This window comes from Chiloscyllium plagiosum, unplaced genomic scaffold (genome assembly GCF_037043375.1).
Source record: "Chiloscyllium plagiosum isolate Xiang-an unplaced genomic scaffold, Cpla_swu_hap1 HiC_scaffold_20, whole genome shotgun sequence".
Lineage (NCBI taxonomy): Eukaryota > Metazoa > Chordata > Chondrichthyes > Orectolobiformes > Hemiscylliidae > Chiloscyllium > Chiloscyllium plagiosum.
In genome coordinates, this window is record NW_028270158.1 from 61,946,894 (window position 1) to 61,971,858 (window position 24,965).

A 24,965-nucleotide genomic window follows, 5' to 3' on the forward strand; every position below is an offset into this window, starting at 1 on the left:
TGTGAGTGGGTTGCTTTTCGAAGGGTTGGGGTGGATTAAAAGGGCCTAATAGCTGCTTACAGACTGTAGAGATTCTACACTTGTATGTCTGCTGTGTGAAAACCAAAATTATGATTATAAAAACAAGTATATTTGTACCTGAAAGAAGTGGAGAGGATTAAGCCTCTCTAATGTTTCATTGTTTTCACGTAGGCCCATCAACAGATCCTGGATTCACATCTAGAATGCGTACAGAGCTATAAAGATGGCACCGTAGAAATGGCCATTTGCAATGAGTCAAATGTCTTTCAGCCTTTCTCCAAAGGAGGAAAAGGGGCAAAGACAGAGATTCTCACCACACTCAAATTCCTAAAAAAAGAGGAAGCAGTATTCAAGCCCAGAGGTGAGTCAGAAGTACTGAACCCAAATCCGAATTCTGCAATAATTTGTAATCCCAGTGTTAACCATGTTGGCATGGACTTGAGTGGCTGCCGCATGTGCTGGCAAACAGTGTGTTGGTCACCAAGTATGTGCCTGTTAGCTTTGTAAATGTTTACTAGCATGAGTAAACTAAATGCACATGTTCCATGCTAGAACAACGACAGAGATAAGCTTAACTTTTCTGCCCGACATCCATTCTTCGATGGTTTAGTCCATTAGTTCCAGGCATTGCACTGTACAGTTGAGGAGCAAAGTCAGTGTGAGTTGGACAAGTTGAGTGAGTGGGCAGATGAAGTGTAATGTAAGTAAATATGAGGTTATTCATTTTCATAGCAAAATCAAGAAGGAAGGTTATTTTCTAAATGTTGATAGATTGGGAAAGGGAGATGTGGGATGAGACCTGATGTCTGCTAAAAGTAAGTGCAGAAGGTGGTGAAGGAGGCAAATGGTATGTTGACCTTCATAGCGAGAGGATTTGAGGACAGGAGCAGGGATGTCTTCATGCAATAGTACTGGGCCTCAGTGAGATCACGCCTGGCGCATTGTGTGCAACTTTGGTTTCCTTATCTAGGAAGGATGCTCTGGCTGAAGAGGGAGTGGAGTGCAGGTTTACCAGCTTGATTATTGGGCTGACTGGAATGATGCATGAAGAGACACTGAATTTATTAGAACTACAGTCAATGGAATTTCAAAGAATGAGGGGAGTTCTCAAAGAAACCAATAAAATTCTAACAGGACGCAGAAGGATAAATGGCGAAAGGGGTTAAAACAATCTTAACAAATCGTTAATAATCTGTTCTTATTAAATGCCTTCTGTATTGTACATTGTACAATACTAAATATAGAAAGCCGCATAGTAATATTGAAGGCAAAATCACTGTTGACCGGAGTAATTCAACAAGTGCGGTGAGTACTCATCATACGATGGGATTAGGTTGTTTTAAACTTTGGGTTTGTTCAGACACTAGTGACACATTTAGAATCATAGAGTCACAGAGATGTACAGCATGGAAACAGATCCTACGGTCCAACTTGTCCATGCTGACCAGATATCCCAAACTAATCTAGTCCTATTTACCAGAATTTGGTCCATATCCCACTAAACCCTTCCTATTCATATACCCATTCAGATGCCTTTTAAATGTTGTCATTGTACTAGCCTTCACCATTTCTTTGGCAGTTTATTCCACACCCACTTTGTGAAAAGGTTGCCCCTTAGGTCCCTTTTAAATCTTTCCCCTCTCATCTTAAACCTACACTCTCTAGCTTTGCGCTCCCTTTTCCTGGGAAAAAGAACTTGGCTACTTGCCCTATCCATGCCCCTCATGATTTTATAAACTTTTATAATGTCACCCCTCAGCCCCCAACGTGCCAGGGAAAACAGCCCCAGCCTATTCAGCCTCTCCCTATTGCTCAAACTCTCCAAACCTGGCAACATCCTTGTAAATCTTTCCTGAGCCCTTTCAACTTTCACAACATCCTTCCAAATGACTTCAGGGACAATGAGACACTTAGTTCAGACTTGAGAACTGGGCAGAATTGTGCAAATGGCTGCTTCCCAATGGCAGGAAGTTGTTAACAGTGGATTCAAGACAAACAAAGAACACCTATTTTGAATGGTTTAATGTCTCCTATGCACACTGGTAAATTAGATTGCACATTTGTGAACAAGCCATCAGCAAATGAGAAACACATGCCTTCAGGTTAAAGGTGACATGCAGCAGGCAAGGGGGTCTTCCTTGTAGTAAGAACTGCTGCTCTTATATGGAGAACTTGTCTGGAGCAGAAGGGAGAAGGCTGAGCAATTACATTGAGCAAATCTTATCAATAGCTACTCTGATAAGGCCCCTCAGAATCTCGTATGTTTCAGTAACCTCACCCCTCATTCACCTAAAGTACAGGTCTAACCATGTTTATGTTTATCCATTCTTTATAAATTAACCCCTTCATCCTAGGATTCAGCCTACAGAAATCCTATTTGCACTGCCTTCAATGTTAGTACATCCTTTCTTAAATACAGGGACTAAAACTGTACACAATACTCCAGGTATGGCCTCACTAACACTTTGTACAGTTGTAACAAGACTTCCCCATTTTGTAAAATCCAATCCCTTTCCAACAAAGGCCACAATTCAATTTGTCGTCTTAATTACTTGCTGCACCTGCCTGCTAACTGTTTGTGTTGCGTGCACAAGAACATTCAGACCCCTTGGTGTTGCACTTTATGGAGTCCCTCTCTCCATTTTAATAATAGTTGCTTTTGATTTTTCCCTGCTAGGGTGCATGATCTCACACTTTCCTACATTAAATTCAGTGTCGTTAATTTTGTCCAATGTGTGTTCCTTCTCCGACATTATAAAATCAGATAATCTGGTTCATCACATTGTTATTTCTGAGAACTTGCTACATGGCCATTACATTCCCTGCATTTCAACAATGACTACACTGTTGACTGTAAAGTGCTTTGAGAGATTGGGAGCTATCGAAGTGGAAGACCATTTCTTTTATACAAGTAGAAGGAAATGGAATTCTGGACTTTGTTGGTGTGTCACAGGCTGTGGTTTAATTCTTGGCATTCTGTAAATCAGCATTTGTATTTCTTAACAGTGGAGTTGAAGGCATTCCACCACAGCACTCTATTGTTTGAGAGAGAGAGTGGCGAAGATAAAAAGGCAGGATCTTCAAGTGCAGAGCAAGTCGCGGAGACTGTGAGACAGCTCTGCATTATCAAGGGCATGACTTTTGAGGTAAGTCATGTTTTGCATTCTCTTAGGTCTGCAGAGAGGTAATGATGAGTGCATTAACTTTCTGAAAGGCTGGAACTCATCGTTTGAGAACCAGGGGCACAACTCTAAAATGTTTTGCAAATTAAGCAAGTGTGAGGTGAGGAAAAATCACATTCACTCAGTGAGTAGTTAGGGTATTGAATGCATTGTCTGGAACTGTAGTGAAGATAGGTTCAGTTAAGTCATTTAAGAGGCATTGGATGGAAACAATGTGCAGGTAAATATAGGAGTGTAACACGAAGTTGAAATGCTTAGAGAGCCAGTACAGACATGATGGGCTGAATGGTTTGTTTCAATTCCATGACAGCTATGTTGACCATCCTTGAAAGCACTGCTGGAAGGGCGCATACAAAGCAAGGAGCAGTTTTGGAAAACCTAAATGGACAAGCTAGCAACTTGCTGAAAAAGTGCAGGTCTGATCCTGAGATGAACAAGTCCAGAAACCGTGTTTAAATGATGCCATATTTACAAGAGCGCTAGAGGTCTAGAAATTATATTTTGTTTTTTTTTCCTGTTTTGGAGGATTTTTTTTCAATAGTTGTCCTGCACAGAACACAGAGTCATAGAGCTGTACAGCACGGAAATAGACCCTTTGTTCCAACTCATCCATGCCGACCAGATATCCCAACCCAATCTAGTCCCACCTGCCAGCACCCGGCCCATATCCTTCCAGACCCTTCCTACTCATATACCCATCCAGATGCCTTTAAAATGTTGCAATTGTACCAGCCTCCACCACATCCTCTGGCAGCTCATTCCATTCACGTACCACCCTCTGCATGAAAAAGTTGCCCCTTCAGTCTCTTTTATATCTTTCCCTTCTCACCTTAAACCTATGCCCTCTAGTTCTGGACTCCCCGACCCCAGGGAAAAGACTTTGTCTATTTATCCTATCCATGCCCCTCATAATTTTGTAAACCCCTAGAAGGTCACCCCTCACCCCTCTTTTCTGAACCCTTTCAAGTTTCACAACAGTGGCCTAACCAATGTCCTGTACAGCCGCAACATGACCTCCCAACTCCTGTACTCAATACTCTTACTAACTATACTTCCTATGCTGACATCCAAATCATTTATATAAATGATGAATCATTCATCCTTTTTATGATGTTGAGGTGTCTCTGTTGAACTGGAGTGGACAAAGTCAGAAATCACATGATACCAGGTTATAGTCCAACAGGTTTATTCGAAAAGGGAAGCTTTCAGTGCAGCGCTGCAAAAGCTTTTGATTTTTAATAAACCTGTTGGACTATAACTTGGTGTCATGTGACATTTGATTTTATCCTTTCAAGTTGCAGTCAGGTATCTGAAAGAGTTTGTTGACATTAATGCACACTAGCAGCAATATCTCTTATAAGAATAATTACAAATATTAATTAATGACACCATTTTAATAGGCTCACAGAAACAAACTCAAAGTACTTGTTTTTAAAATTTAAAACATTGCTATAGTATTGTGCACATGTACAGTGGACAGTAATTGGTGGTGCCTCAGTTACAAATGCTTATTTATGAAATTTTAATAAATCAGTGAGTCAGAGATCTATAGCACAGAAAAATGCCCTCTGACTCATTGAGTCAGTGCTGCTCCAAAACAGCCATCGAACTATTCTTATCCCATTTTCAGCACAAACCAGTATATTATGAAAATAGTATTTTATAATAGTCTCAGGGATAAACAGCGAATTAAAGTACTATTCATTTAATTTTCAATATTCATTTTAATATTGTAAGCAATAATAATTGGCAGTGCAATGCTTCCATCAGACTGATACAAATGCTTAATAAAAACTGAAAGAACTGCGGACACAAGAAGTCAGAAACTTAAACAGAAATTGCTGGTGAAGCTCAACAGGTCTGGCAGCATCGGTGCAGAGAAATCAAAGTAACATTTTGAGTCCAGTGACCCTTCCTCACAAGAATCCTCTAAGGAAGAGCCACTTGACCTGAAATTCTCTCCTCAGATCCTGCCAGATCTGCTGAGCTTATCCAGCAATTTCTCCAAATGCTTGATCCCTGCCCTTTTCCCACAGTCACTTTAAATTTATCCTGTTGATTTAAATTTGTTTTGCATTTGAAAAACAATGCATTCAAAATAATCAGTAGAACTATAAAACTGTTTTCTTTGGTACTATACAAATTTGAGTTAAGTAACTTTGTATTAACCATATCCTACCGACTAAACGTAAAGTTCTGTTGTATTATATTGGAGAACATGGTTGCATGTTGCCACTAGCATCAAGGTTGGTTGGAGAGTGTGTTTCTGGAACTAGATTTGACATTTGCAGGAAGTGAGTTACAAGGCTTTTACTCTGTACGGTCATAGTATCATACAGCATGGAGACAAATCCTTTGGTTCAGCTCATCCATGCTGACCAGATATCCCAATCTGATCTTGTCTCACTTGCCAGCACTTGGCCCATATCACTCCAAATCCTTCTTATTCATATACCCAGCCAGATGCCTTTTAAACAGTCTAATTGTACCAGCCTCCACTGCTTCCTCAGGCAGATCATTCCATACATGCACGGTATGAAAAGATTGCCCTTCAGGTCCGTTTTCTATCACCTTAAACCCATTCCCTCTAGTTTCTAACTCCCCTGCCCTGGGAGAAAGACCTTGGCTATATATCCTATCCATGCCCCTCATGATTTTGTAAACCTGTATAAGGTCACCGCTCGGCCTCCGACACTCCAGGAGAAAAATCCCCAACCTATTCAGCCTCTTCCTATAACCCTGGCAACATCCTTGTAAATCTTTTCTGTACTCTCTCAAGTTTAATAACATCCTTCCTCTGGCAACCAGAATTGTACGCAGTATTCCAAAGATGGTCTCACCGATGTCACATTGTGGCCAGACAGGACAACCCAATGCCTAAACTCAATGCACTGACCAATTAGGGCAAATGTACCCAACACCACCTTCATCACCCTGTCTACCTGCTACTCCACTTTCAAGGAACTATGCATGCCCCTTAATCTCCCATGACTGAGTGTTCAGTTGAAATATACCCTCAGGTGAAGTGGGATTAGTGGGAATGGAGTGGTGAAAAAGGACGCACAAACGTAATTTCATCCATCTTTTCAAGTAATAACATTTTGTGGTATTATTTTACAATAGTCTGATGTCAGGTTCTGTTCAGAGTTACAAACAACCTGAAAGAAGTCCAGTGGAATCTCTCTGCAGCAATAAGTGTCCTAGAGTCAGGAATTGGCACTGAATGTGATGCCCACCGAGCAGGGGGATTGCCACGTGCAATTACATGGTAGTTAGCCAAAGTCGAAGGGCAGAAGGAGGGGCAGGAAGTCTTCCCTTACTTCTTGGTGGCTAAAATTTGGCTGCCATATTGAAGTGCAGCAATTCACACCCTGCAAGCCAGTGGTCTCATTCCACCCATCAGAGAGGAAGAGTTTGAACTTGAACACACTTGAACATGCGTGCGCGCCCGCCACCCCCTCGTCTCTGACCTTCCCCCATCACCCTCAGCCCTTCATCCATCATCTTAACTCTACCTTCTGTGATTCCTGAGCCACCTACCATGCCTCTTGATTAACCTTTCTACCCAGAGCTGACTCCATCATCACTGACCTGCCAACCGTTGACCTCAATCTCCCTCTATCACCTTTAATTACTCTCAACTCTTGCCCCCAATTTCACCATTGAGCCCTTGATCTCTTCTCAATCATGCTTCTGTGCTGACTGACTTTCTGTCTATTTAGCACCGGCCGTCTGTCTCTCACAACCATCCTGAGGGTCGTTCTGGCCCGACCTCCCTCCTTCGCTCAGCCATACCCTGACCTCCCTGGACAGCGCCACACAGGCCACTGTAGTGGCTGAACTACTGTTTCCCTGTTGCACTGAAGAGTATCCCACCTAAACTTAGCCCCCTTACCCTGTAACCCTGCATTTCCCATGGCTAGCCCACCTGGTCTGCATATCCCTGGACACTATGAGCAATTTAGCATGGCCAATCCACCTAACCTAGCCATCTTTGGATTGTCGGAGGAAACCAGAGCACTTGGAAGAAACCCATGTGGAAATGGGGAGAATGTGCAAAACTCCACACAGACAGTCGCCCGAGGGTGGAATCGAACCCGGGTCCCTGGTGCCGTGAAGTAGCAGTGCAAACCACTGAGCTACTGTGCTGCGTAGCCCTCTTTCCTGACCAGGACTCGAACCTAGGCCGTGATTTCAGTGAAGTTGCTGAATCCCAAATACCAGGGAAGACCATTTACATTCATTGCTTGCTAATTTTCACCCCACAGTCCTGAAAATTGACATTTCATATATGACACAGTTCATCTCCTGCTCCTAGAACCTTGACAAGATCCCAGCCTTGGAGTTTCCTCTGGAGGTTGAGGGACTGAGATGCTGACTATCACTACCACTGGTGGGAAGTTGTAATTGCAGAGTGATCACTTTACACTGACAGTTTCCAGTGGAAATGTACATTCAGGAATTTATAATGGAAAAATTGACACAGAGCTGGCTCAGACCTTAAAATGGGAAGGAGGTGGAAATGTAGTATGCATGGTCAGCTGTAAATTTTTAAACATATTACCAGGCAAGCCACAGGGGTAAAGATGCACCTCAATTGTCAGGGAAGATTGAGAAAGGGAGTTCAGTAACTTTTAGATTATGGGAGTGAATTTCATTGTGCAAGCTCCTAACTGGCTGCTGGATCTTTGGAGGATTGACTGAAAGCAAAGTTACCTGCGTAACTTGTAAGTGGAGTTTCTGCTTACAGTGACCAATTGGAAGAGCCCAGGGAAATTTAGAGTGTAAATCAGACTTGCATAGATTGGCAACAGAAAGACCATCTTGTGTAGTAGAGAAATTCCAGAGAAACCGATGGGGAGGTTGGAATGTTAAATTTTAGACAGTTTTGTACTGTCTTCATTTCTAATCCCTTGTATTATATTGTTTAAAGGTTTAACAGAGATTGTCTATCAATGGGAGAAAAAGAAATCTCAATGCATTAAGTTTGACTGATTTAAGTGTTGCAATTCTGTAGAAAATAGAGGTTGCATTTCTGCATTCTGGTGATATGAAAAAAAAGTGCTAATACGCAATATAAAAGTAGAAACTGCACCATTAATCAAATTCCTTTTACATTGGTATTTGACTGCAGAGATTCACAGCCTCTGAGATTCAATGGTTAATATTTCATTGATAGCATATGCTGACTTGCAGCAATTTCTATCCCTTTTTTTAAGCAGAAATAAATTCTCAAATTATTCCATATTTGAAGTAGTGTTTAAACCGCCAGGAAACAGAAATATTTTGATTATTTATTAAGGGAGATTTTGTCTCCACACTGACTGACAACTTGCGTTTGTGTGGCAGAGGTGAGAGGGCAGTGTTCGAAGTCATTGGAATGTGCATTGATGTGCGCTATATCATTGCCAACGTCTGTGTTAGACAGTAGACATGGCACAATTTTGTCGTTGCAAACAAAACAGCGGTCTGTTGTTAGTAGGTAAAGCAAGCAGAATAGCCATTCTTCAACCAAGCAGTCACAGAAAGTCACACAGCACAATGGAGAAGCTTGAAAAGACACACACCCCTTTGTGGGTGTCAGGCTGGGCTCAGGCTTTCAATGAGAATAATGAATTATTCTCACAAAACTCCCAGTGTCAGTAAGGCTTTGAGTATACATTAAAAGGCATTTGGAGCAGGCTCCAGAGGCTTCGCACTAGAATATTGATCAGACCAAACAAAAGGAGGCAAGATAAGAAAGTGGTGCTTTTGTTTCAAGTGGAAAGATTAATCAAGCTAATTGTAAAAGATTTATAAACCAAGCAGAAACTGATGCCTGCACTGTTTGCGAATGGTATTTGAAACATGTAATATGAAAACGCAGAGTTCCTGAATTACCACAGGGGGTTTTCACTGATTTGTGGTATCTTTTAAAATAATTATTTCTCTGACGCTGCACTTTTTTCCCACTAAATTTAAGGTAGAAACTCAGGAAATTCTTGCAGACGATCCAGGACTTCGGCAGTAGTTTTCAAAGTCTTCCTCCTCCAAATGACGGTGCGTTTGGATAGAGTGAGAAGCAGATATTTCAGAAAGTTTGGGTAGAAACTTTACTCAACAATCCCCCGCCTCCCTAACCAATGGTTCTGCCCCTAGTTTGATACAGACTGCCTCACTTTACAGGGTGCTTACCCTGTCAAGCAGGCTGATGTAAGAGCAGTAAATCTGGGGAGAAATGTTTGTACATGCTGTGGAAATAAAGTCTGCAGATTCACTGTGCTCAGCAAAACCCACACATCCAAGGTCTCCCCACTGTAACTCCTGTTAAGATCCTAATTGTTGTTACTACTGGACAAGTCAGATCCCAGAGTTAAATCAGGCATGATAGATCATTTTTTTAATCTTAATTTAATTTCACTGAAACTTAAGTATGACAAGCTACAGATTTGGTTTTAACAATAAACCAGAAGAAAAACAAACCAAGCTATCTAAATAGAGTACTGTTTGAAAAGGTTTCAAGATAAATTATTTTCTATCGTTTAATGCCATCACTTTGCAGTTGATCAAAATCCAGAGAAGCCTCCTATCATGTCTGTTTTATAGCTTGACTTAACTACTTCTCAGTTTTTGTCCTGTGAGCTGAGAAGTACTGTCCCAAGGATATTCACACAAATGTGAGCGTAGTCTTTCTCAGTCTTTTAATTCTAACCAACACTCCTGACCTGGAAGTTTCACAAACCACATTCTTTACTGAGGTAACTTATTTCCTTTGCTTTTCAGGAGAGACTGTAATTGTGTCTGGGCCCAGTCAGGTTTCCTTCAAACTATACCCAAAAACATTTTAATGACTTTTTAAAAAAAAAAACTTGCTTATTCTAGTTTCTGCTACTGTTAATGACTTAAAGCTTTCCCTCTCTTGTAAACCATCACAGTATCAATAAATGACCATTTACATTCAGGGATCATTGTAGTTACCTGTTCCTTGACACAGATTGGTTTAAAATATGTTTACCAAAAAGACTGGCCTAATTAATTTAACTCTATTTGAAAAACTAAACTAACACTCACATGCCACTAATTTGAAATCTGAACTTGAAAAACAAATTAAATCACACATCTCTTCTCTGTTCCATTCTTTCAAACCTTACCCTAATAAACAAAGAGCCTTGCTTTTGGTCATCTGTATTGGATTCCCATTTCTAATCTTAGACTGACTATCCGGTTTGAGCTAAATATTATATAAGACACAGAGAATTGTGTCCAATGACTGCACACTCCCTATGATGGTGAATGTTATTCCATTTGGAACCTTCCCAAAGTCACAACTGGGTCAGCTGGTTAGCTCGCTGGTATCATGTTTTGATTCTCTTCAAATATCGAAGGATGGTCTTGTGTTTATTTATTTTTTTCATGGAATGTGCGAGCTCCATGGCAAGACCAGTTTTTTGTTGCCATTGAGCTGATTGGCTGTTTGGGTCATTTCAGGAGGTTAAAGATGTAGGAACGGAAGGAGATTGCACATCCCATCAAGCCTATTCCATCATTCGATGCAATCGCAGCTGATCTGATAATCCTAAACTCCATTTTCCTGCCTTTTCCCCCCATAACTACTGATTCCTTTACTGATTTTAAAAAAATCTATTTAAGCGATGAAAAAAGCTAATGACCTAGCCTCGGCACCCCTCTGCAGTAAGGAATTCCACAGATTCACTCTCCTCTGAGAGAAGACATTCCTCCTCATCTCTGTCTTAAATGTGTGACTCCTTATTCTGAGATTATGCCTTCTGATTTTAAACTCTCCCACAAGGGGAAACCATCTCCCTGTATTGGCCCTGTTGAGTTGTCAGATTGTATGTTTGAGTAAGATTTCCTCTCTCTGTTCTAAATTCCAATAAGTAGAGGTCTAATCTATTCAACCTCTTCCCCCATATGGTAGTCCCTCCATATGTGGGTTCAGCCTAGTGAACTTTCTCTGGACTGCCTTCAATGCCAGTATAGATAAGGGGCCCCACATCTGTTCACAGTATTCGAGCTGAGGTCTGATTGGTGTCTTGTATTGGTTTAGCAAAACCTCCCTCCTATTACACTCCATTCCCTTTGAAATGAAGGCAAATATTCCAGTCGCCTTCTCTATTACCTGCTGAACCTGGTTCTAGCTTTTTATTATTCATGGATGGGGACTCCTTGAATCCCCATTTTTGTAGCTTTCTTAAACGCTGTGGGTCTGGAGTCACATGTGGGCCAGACCAGGTAAGAATGGCAGATTTCCTTCCCGAAAGGAATGTCATTGAGGGTTGTGCATATGTGAAATGCACTGCCAGAGGAAGTGGTAGATACAACATATAGTTGCAACATTTAAAAGACATTTGGACAGGTACATGAATAGTAAAGGTTTAGAGGTATATGAGCTAAATGCAGGCAGTTGGGGCTAGTTTAGTTTGGAAAACTTGGTCGACTTTGACAAATTGGATCGAAGGGCCTGTTTCCATGCTGTATGACTTGAAGACTCTAGTGAACATGATAGGTTTTTACAGCAATCTATAGTTCCATGGTCAGCTTTACTGAAACTAACTTTAAAATGGTGATTGATTAATTGAATTTAAATTCGACCAGTTGCTGTGGTGGGATCTGAAATTTAAAACTGATGTTCCCACTTTATACAACCCCATCCTCCTTTATATTTTTATTGCATTTCAGTCCATGTTCCAATAATTAAACCAAATTGAACATTCCCAAATTGAGCATTACCAGATTGTTGATTTGTGAATCTGTGTATATTTCTTACCATTTTATTTTTGAAAGATGATTTACACAATTTTCTCAATAAACCCTCTCTTCACTGGAAGATAGTGTGGGGTAGGGTGGGGGGTGGGGGGAAGAGATGGTGTCAGTTGTCTAATCATAAATAAGCTGAAGCATTTTTAAAGGCAATAAATTCTCCTTTGGTTCTGATAGCTCAAACTTAAATAACGTGCTTAGACTGGGATTAAAAAAAAAAGTCCTGTCTCCACAGGATGCGAAGGCAGCTCTGGTTGCTGGTTTAAATTGAAGTAATATCGAGGTATTTACAAGGCACCTTTTTATTAGCTATAGGGATCTAGATGCATAGACTTAGGGTATATTTAGGCTGCAACTTGTGAATGGTTTCTTACAAATGATCGAGTCATTCATTGTAAATAGCCTTGTTAAATCAAGCAATCTTTCTGAAGGCGCCCTTGATAGCAAGTTAACTTCTTTTTCATTTCTTTCCAAAGATGGCAATGATTGTTAAGAACTGTATATCACAATTTGACATTTTTGAGAAAAAAAAATTTTTTGAAAGCTGTGGGATCCCAGTGCCAAACTTGGGACATTGCCTGAAAGATGGAATATTTGTCCCGACCTGTGAGCACGAAAGGATTATGACAGCCTGAATCAACTTGCCCTATTATTCTCAATTTGGTGGCACAAACTGTGAACGAGAACAGGAGAATTAGAAAAATAAGTGAGACCGTCCCACTAATGAAAGCAAGGAATCTAACATGATGCATTTACTGGCATTTCCTGGCATGAGATGAAGTGCTAAAACTGCAGGGAAGCAATTAAATTAAAATGTGTACACAGCGCCAGTTAAAACTGGCACTTGCTGATTTTGCTGGGCAACATATGAAGCAGCCAAATGTGGCTGGTTGTAGACTTACTGAGAAAGTGGAAGAAACACATTTTTAGAAAGTTAAACATCACACAACACCAGGTTATAGTTCAACAGGTTTATTTGGAAGCATTAGTTTTCAGAGTGCTTACTCCTTCATCCGAAAGCTAGTGCTTCCAAATAAACCTGTTGAACTATAACCTGGTGTTGTGTGATTTTAAACTTTGTCCACCCCAGTCCAATACTGGCACCTCCACATTCTGACATTTTTAGAAGTCATTGAAATCTGCAAAGTTTTCTTACTTTCGCAGAGTGGTGATCATTCATATTAATGCTGACTTCTCTTTTAGTAACATGAACAGTAAACCATTAATATCTTAATAATGTGACACCAAGGAGCCCACAGTAGTTCTGAAAGCCAGATTTTCTTTAAAGAAAATTTGCAGCCATTTTTCTGGTTTAAACCTCCCAGGTGCCAGTATAAAACATGATGGTGCATGAATTTTATTTCTGTTTCTTCCTCAGCAGTATAGATGTCTCGAATATAATTGTGTAGATAATCTGTCCTTCTGTTACAAATGTGGGATCACTACCAATTCAGAGTGAAGTATGTAAGTTTCATGGCACAGAGAGACTGCGTGATCTGAGATTCTTTTAGATTCTTAACAAACACTAAAAGTGAAGCTGGATTATAACTGAATTATTCTACAACAGACATTCAAGACATCACTTTGTGACTACTGGTTTGAGGATTATGTAAAATACAATATAGCACAGGGACAGACCCATTAGCCCACCAAACCTCTACTGATTCTTAATCCATATTTAGACTTACTGCCCATATATGGTTTCTATCCTTCTGCTCGCCACCATTCATTTGTCTGTCAAGCTGCGCAACAAATGTTGCTAACATGACTGCTTCCATTGGCAGTGCATTCAAGACACCCACCACCCACTGTGTGAAAACTTTTCCCTGCTCCCCCCCTCCCCCAAACATTCTGCCGTCACCTTGAACCTGTGCTCTCTTGTAGTTGACTTTTCCACCCTGGGAAAAAGTCTCTGCCTATCCACCTTATCTATGCCTCTCAAATTTTTGTAGACCTCCATCAGGTCGTCCCTCAGCCCCCATCTTTCTAGTAAAAGCAATCTGAGTTTATCCAACCTCTCCTCGTGACTAAAACCCTCCAGATCCGACAACATCTTGGTAAATCTTCTCTGCACCCTCTCCAAAGCATCCACATCCTTATGAGGCGATCAGAACTGCATGCAGTATTCCAAATGTGGCCCAACTAAAGGCTTATACAGCTGTAATGCACAATATCGATTACAGATCATTCTCACTTTTCTTTGACTTTGAAGTCAACAGATTGAGTTCTACCAAAAGGGAGTTCTGTGCAAAGTGCAATATGAGGATCTATGATTTTTTTGCACTGAGTTGTCTGTTTTAGATGCCGCAGGCTGAATTCAGATACCCAAATGCAGACTGCAATTAAAGAACTGTCTGTTAATAGGGTGTATTCAATTAAAACCCTTCAGTGTCTGTGATAATGGGGAATATTTATGCCTGAAGGTATTTTGGTTATCCCTCTGCTTTTTGTGGCCTAATCAGCCCTAGACATGCCACATTATTTTCAAATATATGGTGGGCCAGTGACTGATGATCCCTTTCAAACTTCCCTGGGTTTTCTGTATTGAAGGTAGGTGAATGAAATGAATCACCAAGTTCACATATTTGGCAATTTGATTTAGTCTTTTTTGAATCTGCCTGCAAACATTTCCAGTGTGGCTCTCAGTCAGGCTTCAATCTTAACATAGACAACACAGGAAGGTGATCGTTCCCATTTTATTAATTCCACTCCATACATGACTGTCTGAGTAATGAGCTGTGCTATTCATTTGTTTCCTGCAGTTAATGCCAAGTTTCCATCAGTGTTAAATACAGGTGCTTAATGACCCATGTTTTAAATAATCACAACCATAAAAAGAACTGTGTCCAAACGCATCACTTTATTTTACATGTTTAATCAAAACTTCCAGAACCAGAGGTCACAGTCTGTAGGAAACGTGGTAGGCCATCGAGGACTGAGATTTTGGGGGTGGCTCAGTGGTTAGCACTGCTGCCTCTCAGCACCAGGGGCCTGGGTTCAATTCCCACACTGTCTATTTGGAGTTTGCACATTCTCCCCATGTCTGTGTGGGTTTCCTCCAGGTGCTCTGGTTTCCTCCCACAGTCCAAAGATGTGCAGGTCAGGTGAATTGGCCATTCTAAATTACCCGTAGTGTTAGGTGCATTAGTCAGGGGTAAATGTAGGGGATTGGGTCTGAGTGGGTTGCTCTTCGGAGGGCTGGTGTGGACTTGATGGGCCAAGGGGCCTGTTTCCATACTCTAGGGAATCTTTTCTAATCGTAAGGAGAAATCACTTTAGTCAGAGAGTGGTGAACCCATGGAATTCTCTGCCACAAAGTGGTTGAGGCCAAAGTTTAGATTATTTTCAAGGAGTAGTTAGATATAGGAGTAAAGGGTATGGGGAGAAAGCAGGAGCAGGGTACTGAGTTGGACAATCCGCCATGATCATACTGAATAGCAGTACAGGCTGGAAGGGCTGAATGGCCTCCTCCTGCTCAGGTTTTCAATGCATCTTTTTCCATTTGGTTTGCGTTTTTCACGGAGAGTTAGCTATTGCTGATTTGATGACTACTGATTTTTGAGGTAATTTAGGATGTTTTGTAGTGTATTGTCATTCACAAGGAGATCTTATCTGGTTTCATTCCCGTCCTGAATGATCAAAATGGTGTCCTAAAGGAGGTTTACTGATGGTAGTGTTTGAATACAATGAAGAATTCCAGTCCCTTTAAACATTCTTTCTCATTTCACAAGTGTTGTCCCTTGTCTACTCAATCTTCATCCTAAAATGTTTCCCTTGGCAGTTTTTGCTAATATTAGTTTGCCTTTTTTCCTGCAGCACAGTGGTTAGCCTCACAGCTCCAGGGACCCAAGTTCGATTCCAGCCTCGGGTGACTAGAGTTTGTACGTTCTCCCCATGTCAACGTGGTTTTCTCCCACAGTCAAAGATGGATTTGCCATGCTAAATTGCCTCATAGTGTCCAGGGATGTGCAGGCTAGATGGATGGGAAATGTAGAGTTACATAGGGTGGGGCTTGGCCCTGGGTGGGAGTGGACTTGGGTGAAATGGCTTTTTTTTTTGCACTGTAGAGATTCTATGATTTTTCTCTCCACAAGACCCTAGTTTACTACGGTTTGAGCAAGAATTGAACCTGCACTGTTGAATCACACATGAGCCATCTAACCGTCTGAGCTAACCCTCTTTGTGCTGTACAGATCGCAGAACAAACAGATGTTCTATTATTAAAACTAATAACAGCAAATATAACTGAAGAGAATATCTCCACCGTCCCGTCCCTTAATATTTGTATTGTATTCCAGACCTGGAAACGTTGACGATACTTTTGTAGATGGCTTTTATGATAAATTATAGTGAGAAAAGAAACCATAATGAAATGACCAAACTGGAATGAATTTAGTGAATTTATTGCAACCTCCTGCATAAAACAAGTGAAAGATCAGACATGATGATCTTAGGTGGTCCCAACTTCTGAAAAGAATTCCTTTTGGGAATGTGAAACTGGTCAGGCATAATGTTCCTTGCTGGGGTTAACCCACCTTCTTTAACTGCAGCAGCCCATTGTAGTGTAGATATACCCACAGCACGACTGGGGAGGGAGTTCCAGGACTTTAATTCTGGAGTTTGCTCTTCCCATCATTTTCCCAAGAGGGGAAAATCCCATCCCAGAATCGTGTTTCCATGATGTGACTTCTGTGTGACCCTATAAATAAGAGTAAAAATATTTATTTAAACTTCCCACGCTGTGTCTCGCAGTGAATATAAGAGATTACCGAAGTGTGTTGGAGTTAACGTAATCCTCTTCTTTTGATTTATTAGTGTGGATTAAAATATCATGCAGATAATAGGAAATTATGACGATTAACTTGATCAAATTGAGTAACTGTGTGCATCAGCGTTACAAAGGGAATCCCTGCACTAACTGGAACATCTCTGTATAGTGTGATAATTCTCACATTAGTCTGTATAATTAGTGAGGAGTATTTAAAGTTTGTGCCAACTTGCCTGGTCCAGTGATCGCTCTCACTTTTGCTCTCTCGCGCTCGCTCCCTTTAGTAGTTAAATAATCTATTATTCTGTTAAGATTAGAGTGGTGCTGGAAAAGCACAGCAGGTGAGGCAGCCATCCGAGGAGCAGGAAAATTGATGTTTCGGGCAAAAGCCCTTCATCAGGAATGGGCTTTTGCCCGAAACGTCGATTTTCCTGCTCCTCGGATGCTGCCTGACCTGTGTTTTTCCAGCGTCACTCTACTCTAGACTCTTGTTTCCAGCATCTGCAGTCCTTGTTTTTACCTATTATTCTGTTAAGTTTTCCAATAGAATTAAGTTTTTCCAATTCCTTTTCTCTTTTGATGTATTTGAACTATGAATAAAATATGTGTGCTTCAAATCTGGTAATCTAAGCAATCTAAGGCATCTAGAACATAATGCCTGGCATTTACCTTTAAAATAAGAAAAAGTTAGCTTAGACCCTATCTTAATGTATTTGGATGGGGTTTGGTCTGGTCCATAACCATCTACAGGCAATTTATTTTGGTAGTTATCAACTTCAACCTAACATTCATGCAGGAAACACTCAAAAGATTTGAACCTGCTCTTACTCCTGGCTAACTATAAAACTAACTATCCCCAACTCACCCCTGACTTACTACTCCCCCCAGACACCTAGCCACCCAAGACTTGGAACCTCAACCAACATGCCTCCATTGACAGCACAACAGTCCCTGGGGACCTGGCCCTACCCTCACTGACTTCCTGATCCACCCTATTCTGTCACACACTTACACACATCTCATTCTGTACTGCCTCACCCACCTGCTACCCTCCTTCACTCATTGAATACACACTCACCTTCCCTCAATAGTTGTCAAAATGGCTTTTGGGATCTTTCACATATGATTGACTGGAATGTGACAGTGGAAAGGCTCTCTGGGACAAACCATTGCTCTGCTGCCTGTGAGCTTTAGTATACTGCGTTCTGTTTTGATGGATCCTGCATCAACAATGCAGCCAGGGCGAAGTTCCCTCAAAGCCAGTGTGCAATTCCCTGTCTGCTCTGGGTCATGTGTTATGATTTCTGACCCTCAGTGGAAGAAGTGGGTCAATCATTTTAGAGCCTCCAAGCACCAATGTTAAGTGGAAGGGCATGGAGTGCAGGCAGGCAGGAGCTGGGGGAGGGGGCAGAGTGAACTGGAGGGGATTGAGTTGGGGATGGACAGAGTGGAGTGGGTAGAGTGAGGGGGCGGAGGGGCAGAGTGAACTGGGGGGGATTGAGTTGGGGATGGACAGAGTGGAGTGGGTAGAGTGAGGGGGCGGAGGGGCAGAGTGAACTGGGGGGGATTGAGTTGGGGTTGGGCAGAGTGAGGAGTTGGGGGGCGGAGTGAGGGGCAGTAATACAGGCAGTGTGGATGGGTGGTGTTCCACTGCCTTTTCTCCCATTTTTGCTGAGGTAATGGAAGGGTTGCCCCGCGCAGGTTTGAATCCTGCCAACTACTCCAATATATGGAAGTTATTCTGACAGTTACATAGTTAACTTAGTGTTGCAATGCATGCCCAAGATCATGTTACAGGGCTCCAGTAACAGATAATTGTAGTGCATTGTAATAGGTTAGTTAAATCATTGGTAAATGAGCTAATGCTGAAGATGATGGTGGGGTAATGTAATAGGTTAAGTGTAATGTCGGGAACCAGTGTGGCAGACGATGATTAGTTTAGATAGACAAAGCAAACCAGCATGATTGGTTATGCTCATGTTATTCAATAAGCGCGGGAACAACATCTGTATAAACTGCAAAAGAAGAAAGAGCTTATGGGGAGTAAGGGAAGACATTTTGCTGGCTCCCACAACTTTGATTTTGCAAGATTAAAGTTTAATTTTGTGAAGGATTTTCTGCACTACCTGGTAATTTCTTTTATACAACATTGAGTGAATCATCCACAACAAGGTTCAACTTCTTTCCCGGTGTATTTACAAAATCAGTAAATGATGGTAGCTGTATTTAAATTCAAGCATGTGGTGTTTTAATATCCAAACCACCAAGAATTAATAATGAGCAGTACATGAGTTAATGTGTACATTGATATTCCAAAGGGAATCACTACACTAACTGGAACATCTTCATACAGTGCGATAATTCTAGGATCTGATCTGTATAGTTGGTGAGGAACATTTTTAAACTTTGTGCCAACTTGCTCAGTCCAGTAGTTAATGATTTTCCAAGTTAAACTCTGCAGGCAATTTATTTTGATTGTTATTAACTTCTGCCTAATACTCCTACATTTTAACAGTAAAATCACACTGGCCATGTTAGAAAAGTGTGAAGTAAATTCAGACTTTAAATTCAAACTCCTTTTCATTTATTCAGTCTGCAGATCTCTTCATGTCCCTGGTGTTTGACCTCCGGAGTCTTTCCATTGGAACCCTCCAAGACCTGTGGCAGCGGGCGCTGTTCAAATGCAGAGACAACTGGTAAGATTCACAGGCTTCTGGTAAAGGCCCAGACCTGATGTGGTAACTGAGATTGTCCTTTTGCTTGGATATGGTACTGTCATCAGCGTCATTGGAGGTCGCTCGCAAATAGGGATGACACTGTGCTGTTCTCAGGGTGAGTCTGTAGGTGGCTGTACAGACCAATGCGGTTTCCTCAAACTGTTACCCAGGAAGGGGTAGGTGGTGCGCTGGCATAGCAACGTGCTCCTAATGCTGTTTTCGCCTGGCTTCTGCATTTTTTTCCTGACAGCAAGTCTCAAGGTGCTCGACACCTTCCTGGATACTCCTCCTGCACTTTGGACAGTCTTGGGTCAGTGATTCCCAGGTGACTGTGGGAATGCTGCACTTCATCAGTGAGACCTTGCAGTATCACTGAAGCACTTCCTCTGTCCACTAGGGGTTTGCTTGCCCTTTCGGAGCTGGGAGTAGAGCACCTGCTTGGGGAGTCTCTTGCTGGTCAAGCGGAAGACATGCCCAGCCCACAGCAGCCGATCAAGGGTTCGGTGCCTCGATGTTGGCCTGGTGGAGGATGCTGGTGTTGGTGTGTCTGTCTTCCCAGTGGATTTACAGGATCTTGCGCAGGCAGCACAGGGGACACTGCTCCAGTGCCTGGAGGTATCTGCTGCTTGGGTAGCACCTGTGCCAAGAGGTGAGAAGGCATGTACCTTCAGCAGGTCTGAACACACTGCGTTAACACAGTAAGGAAGAGGAATCTCTGTGAGGGATTGAACACAATAGTTCTGTAATTCCTGAGGTTTTTCAGCCACTCATTCCTCCATGGGGATATGAGCCTGGGTGGATTAGAGGAATCTGTCTTTGCTGTGTTCCCTTCACAGGGAAATGACCACCAAACAGAGTCACCACCATTCCACCGATCTGAAAGCAACATCTGGCTCAGGGTCAGCTCTTTCCATTGAAGTGTAAGTTCTGACATCATGTTTTCCCCAGTGTATCCACCAAATGAGTAATTGATGGTAGCTGTGATTTAAATCAGATCATGCTGTGTTTTTATATTCAAACCACCAAGAATGAACAGCATAATCAAATGGATGTGTCCGTCAGTATTCCAAAGGGAATTGCTGCACTAACTGGAACATCCTCATATATTCTGGGATCTGGTCTGTGGGTATTTTCCTGACCAATCTGTCCAGGGATGGTCTAGGTCACTTCTGGAATAGGTGGGTCTTGAATCTGGGCCTCCTAGCTCAGAGGTAAGGAATTACCATTGTACTACAAGAGCCCTGTTGGGTCTGGACTGTATACTTGGTGAGATAGTTCAAACTTTTGTGCAAACTTGCCTGGTCAAACACACTCATGAAACCAGTGCAGGGGATGCCTTACACATGTCAATGTGAACCTCACCACCGACGAAGTAAGATGGATACATTTGGAGGTGACATTCTGTTGTAAAAAGGAAGCAATAGTGAGATAAAAATGAGTATGATTCTCAGAAGTAAAAAAGACCTCTCGATTTTAAAAAAGGCTTTCATGCAGGAATTGTATCACTCTCCATATCATCCTCACTGCCTTCATGAAGTAAAGGGCTTTGCGCTTTGATTTCTGACCACAGTGTGTCAGAGGTAATGGCCGTTGTCCATGCTTTTTGACGTGAAGGTTATCTTGGTAGAGATGGCTGTTTGGCGATCTGTCTATCCACCCTATTGTGCTGGTGGCCTCTATCGGAGCTGCTCAGGTGGAAATTTGAGCATTTGTTTTGCAGTTCCACATCTGTCCTCACGTTCCTGGAAAGTGTGGCACATCTGGGGAACCATGGAAAAGGGAAGGTGAGCAAAGTGCTTCAAATGGTATCTGCAAGAGGGTTGGCAACTTGTCCATTTAATGTGCGTACCAGTTTATTTTGGGTCATGGAAGGAGTGGGGTCTGCAGTGAGAATTTGCCAGAACAGATGCCAAGGAAGTGGATACGTGGGCAGTTGTTGTTAGTCACAATGAGGACCACCTTTCTCCACTCCTGAACAAAAATGTTCAGTATTGAATCAAAACTGTGCTGTCTGCATGTCTTCATTGTGTGACAACATTTTACCCCCCCACTATAATTTCAACTTTTGTGATTGGACAGGGCCCTTTGAAAGGTCATAATTCCCAGGATAATTTGTTACTTACCAAACACTTTGAACACGTGGCTGGCATTTTGTGGGAAATTTGTATACTGTCTGCTTCTTGTGCTATGAGCCAGTGTGAGGTAATATTTCTGGGATCAAATAATTGAACCTCTGTTATCCTTCATCACGTTACGGAAAACCTTTTATAAATAAACACTGCAGTTCATCACAGACTGAACTAATCATGTTTCACTTTGTATGGCTGGCAGTAGATATCAGGAAACTGTGTGCTCCCAGCCTGTGATTTTTAAGGATTCTACTAAATGAAAAGTCATGGTGGGTGTGAACGACTTCTGGATTATGTATTCCAAACTCGTACAGGGACAGCCAAGGCAAATAGTCTCAGGTCCTTTTCAGGGTACTTGGCCCTCATCAGTTAGCTAGACTGGAATCGCAGTTAAATAGCTGGTAGATTATCAGTGTGAGGCAAAGGGAGAATGTTAAGTAGTGCCACTTGAAAATGTACAGATTCAAGCCCTCAGCACCTCAATTCTTCAACTGACGAACTGAACCTTTTAAGAAGTATTTGTCTACAAAGTGTCCTTAAGGTTATCCTTACTCAGCATAATCTGACCCACACCAGCTTGTTCCGTATGACTTATCCGTGGTTTAATGCAGCTGCGTTTTCAGTTGTGTGCAGAATTCTGGCTTTTAGGTAACTGCTGTGCTACTACTGAGGAATTCTGCCAGCAACAACACATCTATGTTGCTATGAGGACTTTTTCTTGGTTTGACATTGGAAAGGGGAAAAGAAACAGTAAATGCAGACTCCATTGGCTGTATGTACTGGCAATCACTTTAAAGCTTTTGAGATCTTTATTTCTCTTTTGGGAGCTTGTTTTTGTGTACATCTGCAGATCGGTATTATAGTCACGTTCGCATGCAAGTAACATAGACACACTTATAACTACAAATCTGGAAATAGTCACTGCGAGTGACTCGGCTGGGAAACACAACTGCTGAAATGACAACCTTATCAATCCTTCTGCTTCTCTTGAAGATGGAGTTGTTGTGGGATCTGAAAGGGTTAATAGTTGATTGTATGTAACAAGCACCACCCACTGTGATGATTGGTATGAGAGTAAAGTAGGATAGACTGAAGGCTGTTTTCTCTCCCAACAGCCTTTTGTAGAAAAGTAGAGCCAAATCTTACAAGCTGAAAATTGTTGCACAGATGTAATAAACTACATCTTATTTCCTCAACAAGACTCTTGGCTTTAGCTGAAGGTGGCTACCTTCTCGTTCTTTGGATTAGTGGTGCTGGAAGAGCACAGCAGTTCAGATAGCATCCGAGCAGCAGTAAAATTGACGTTTCGGGCAAAAGCCCTTCATCAGGAATAAAGGCAGAGAGCCTGAAGCGTGGAGAGATAAGCTAGAGGAGGGTGGGGATGGGGAGAAAGTAGCATAGAGTTGCAGTGGGAGAGGGACTCCCTGAGATTCTTGTAGAGAGAGGAGGAAAACTTCTTTAAGGCAGGCATCCTTGAAAGAGGATTCGCAATAAGGTTTTGCCCGAAACGTCGATTTAACTGCTCCTCTGATGCTGCCTGAACTGCTGTGCTCTTCCAGCACCACTAATCCAGAATCTGATTTCCAGCATTGTTTTTACCTTCTCGTTCTTGCTTGCTCTTTCTCTCTCTCTCTTTCTGTCTTTCCCCCCCCTTCACTCTTTTTCTCTCGCTCAGTCGCTCGCCCACTTTTGGAAAAAAAACATTCTTTGAAGATACACGTGGCAGCACCCACAACATAGAGTCATACAACATGGAAACAGATCCTTTGGTCCAACCAGCCTATGCCAAACATAATCCCAAACTAAACTTGTCCTACCTGCCTGCTCTTGGCCCTTACAAACGACTGAGCAAACCTGCTAAATACCTTTTTTTTAACCACCCTGTCTATATGTGATGTAAACTTCAAAGCATTATGTACCTGAACCCCTAGGTCCCTCTGTTCTACAACACTACCCAAGACCCTAACATTAATTGTATAAGTCCTGTTGTTGGGGAACAGAAATGACCCCTTAATTATAATGGACCACATTCTAAACCCAGGCCTAACTGAGCTTAGACAGAAGGTGGTTTTTTACAATCAAAATGTAAATTGTCAATCAATTCACCCTCCATTTTAGCAGGTTCAAGTTCACACCACAGTGAGATAGCTGGAAGGAAGTAACACGGCAGATTCGGTGGCTCATTTGAAGGGAATACAGATCAGAGAATTGAGCTTGGCGGTCTCACCATCTGATTCACAACACTTCTGCCCTTCCAATCATTGAAACGTGGGAGGGTGCCCTGAAACTAGCACTGACCTTCACATCTGACACTGTTATCGATGTTTCCTCAAGCAAAGATCCATACTGGAAGACTTACCTTAGAAAGTTTGCATATAAACTCGATACAAGCCCTGGAGAGACCGGCAAATTTTAAAAAGAAATTTGTACTTCTGTTAGATTAGATTAGATTCCCTACAGTGTGGAAACAAGCCCTTTGGCCCAACTAGTCCACACTGACCCTCCAAAGAGTAACCCCCAGACCCGTTTCCCTCTGACTAATGCACCTGACATTATGGGCAATTTAGCATGGCCAGTTCACCTGACCTGCACATCTTTGGACTGTGGGGGGAAACTGGAGCATCCGCAGGAAACCCACGCAGACACTGGGACAGTCATCCGAGGCTGGAATCGAACCTGGGACCCTGGTGCTGTGAGGTAACAGTGCTAACCACTTAGCCAGTTAGTAGCTGAAAAAATGACACATCAAGATTTCAGCTGTTACATTGTGTACTGTACCAAATTACTAAAATATTAGAGATTAAACACTTATTTTTGTAAACACTTATTTTTGTGAACACTTTATGCCACACAACAACATTTGCTGGCTATCTCCATCTCCTGGTGTTTGCCTATCAGATAGCTGTAAACAAATTGCTTACTGTCTGTAATGATTATTTGTAGGGGAAACCTGTAACCTGATCTCAGAAATTTATTCATTTACCCCATTCCCATGGCAATGGGAAACACATTAACCTTGCATTTGAGATGCATAAAATTATGAGGGGCATAGACTGAGTAGACAGGAATAAACATTTCTCCTTGATGGAGGGATCAAAGACAAAGGGGTATAAAATTAAAAAAAAAAGGTGCAGGAGGTTTAGAGGGAATCTGAGGAAAATGATTTTCATTCAGAGGGTGGTGGGAATCTGGAACTCATTTCCTGTAAGGGTGGTAGATACAGAAACTCCCAGAACGGTTAAGAAATATTAAAGATATATATACTGGTGGTGCCAAGGCATTCAAGGCTATATGCCAATTGTTGGAAAATGGGACCAAAATAGTTAAGTGGTTGCTTTTGACTGGCACAGACTTGATGGCTGAAGGGCATTTTTCTGTGCTGTAGTCC

At 41.9% G+C, this 24,965-nt stretch overlaps 1 protein-coding gene across 2 annotated transcripts in view; it reads left to right on the forward strand.

Annotated features, from left to right (window-relative positions):
• Positions 1–24,965, forward strand: part of apoltp (apolipoprotein lipid transfer particle homolog) — a 394,813-nt gene that overhangs the window by 29,503 nt on the left and 340,345 nt on the right. For both annotated transcript variants that reach the window (XM_043711128.2, XM_087998023.1), the window contains exons 7-9: positions 193–382; positions 3,028–3,167; positions 19,324–19,427. In XM_043711128.2, the coding sequence (XP_043567063.2) occupies positions 193–382; positions 3,028–3,167; positions 19,324–19,427 (434 nt within the window). The remainder of the gene's footprint in view (positions 1–192; positions 383–3,027; positions 3,168–19,323; positions 19,428–24,965) is intronic.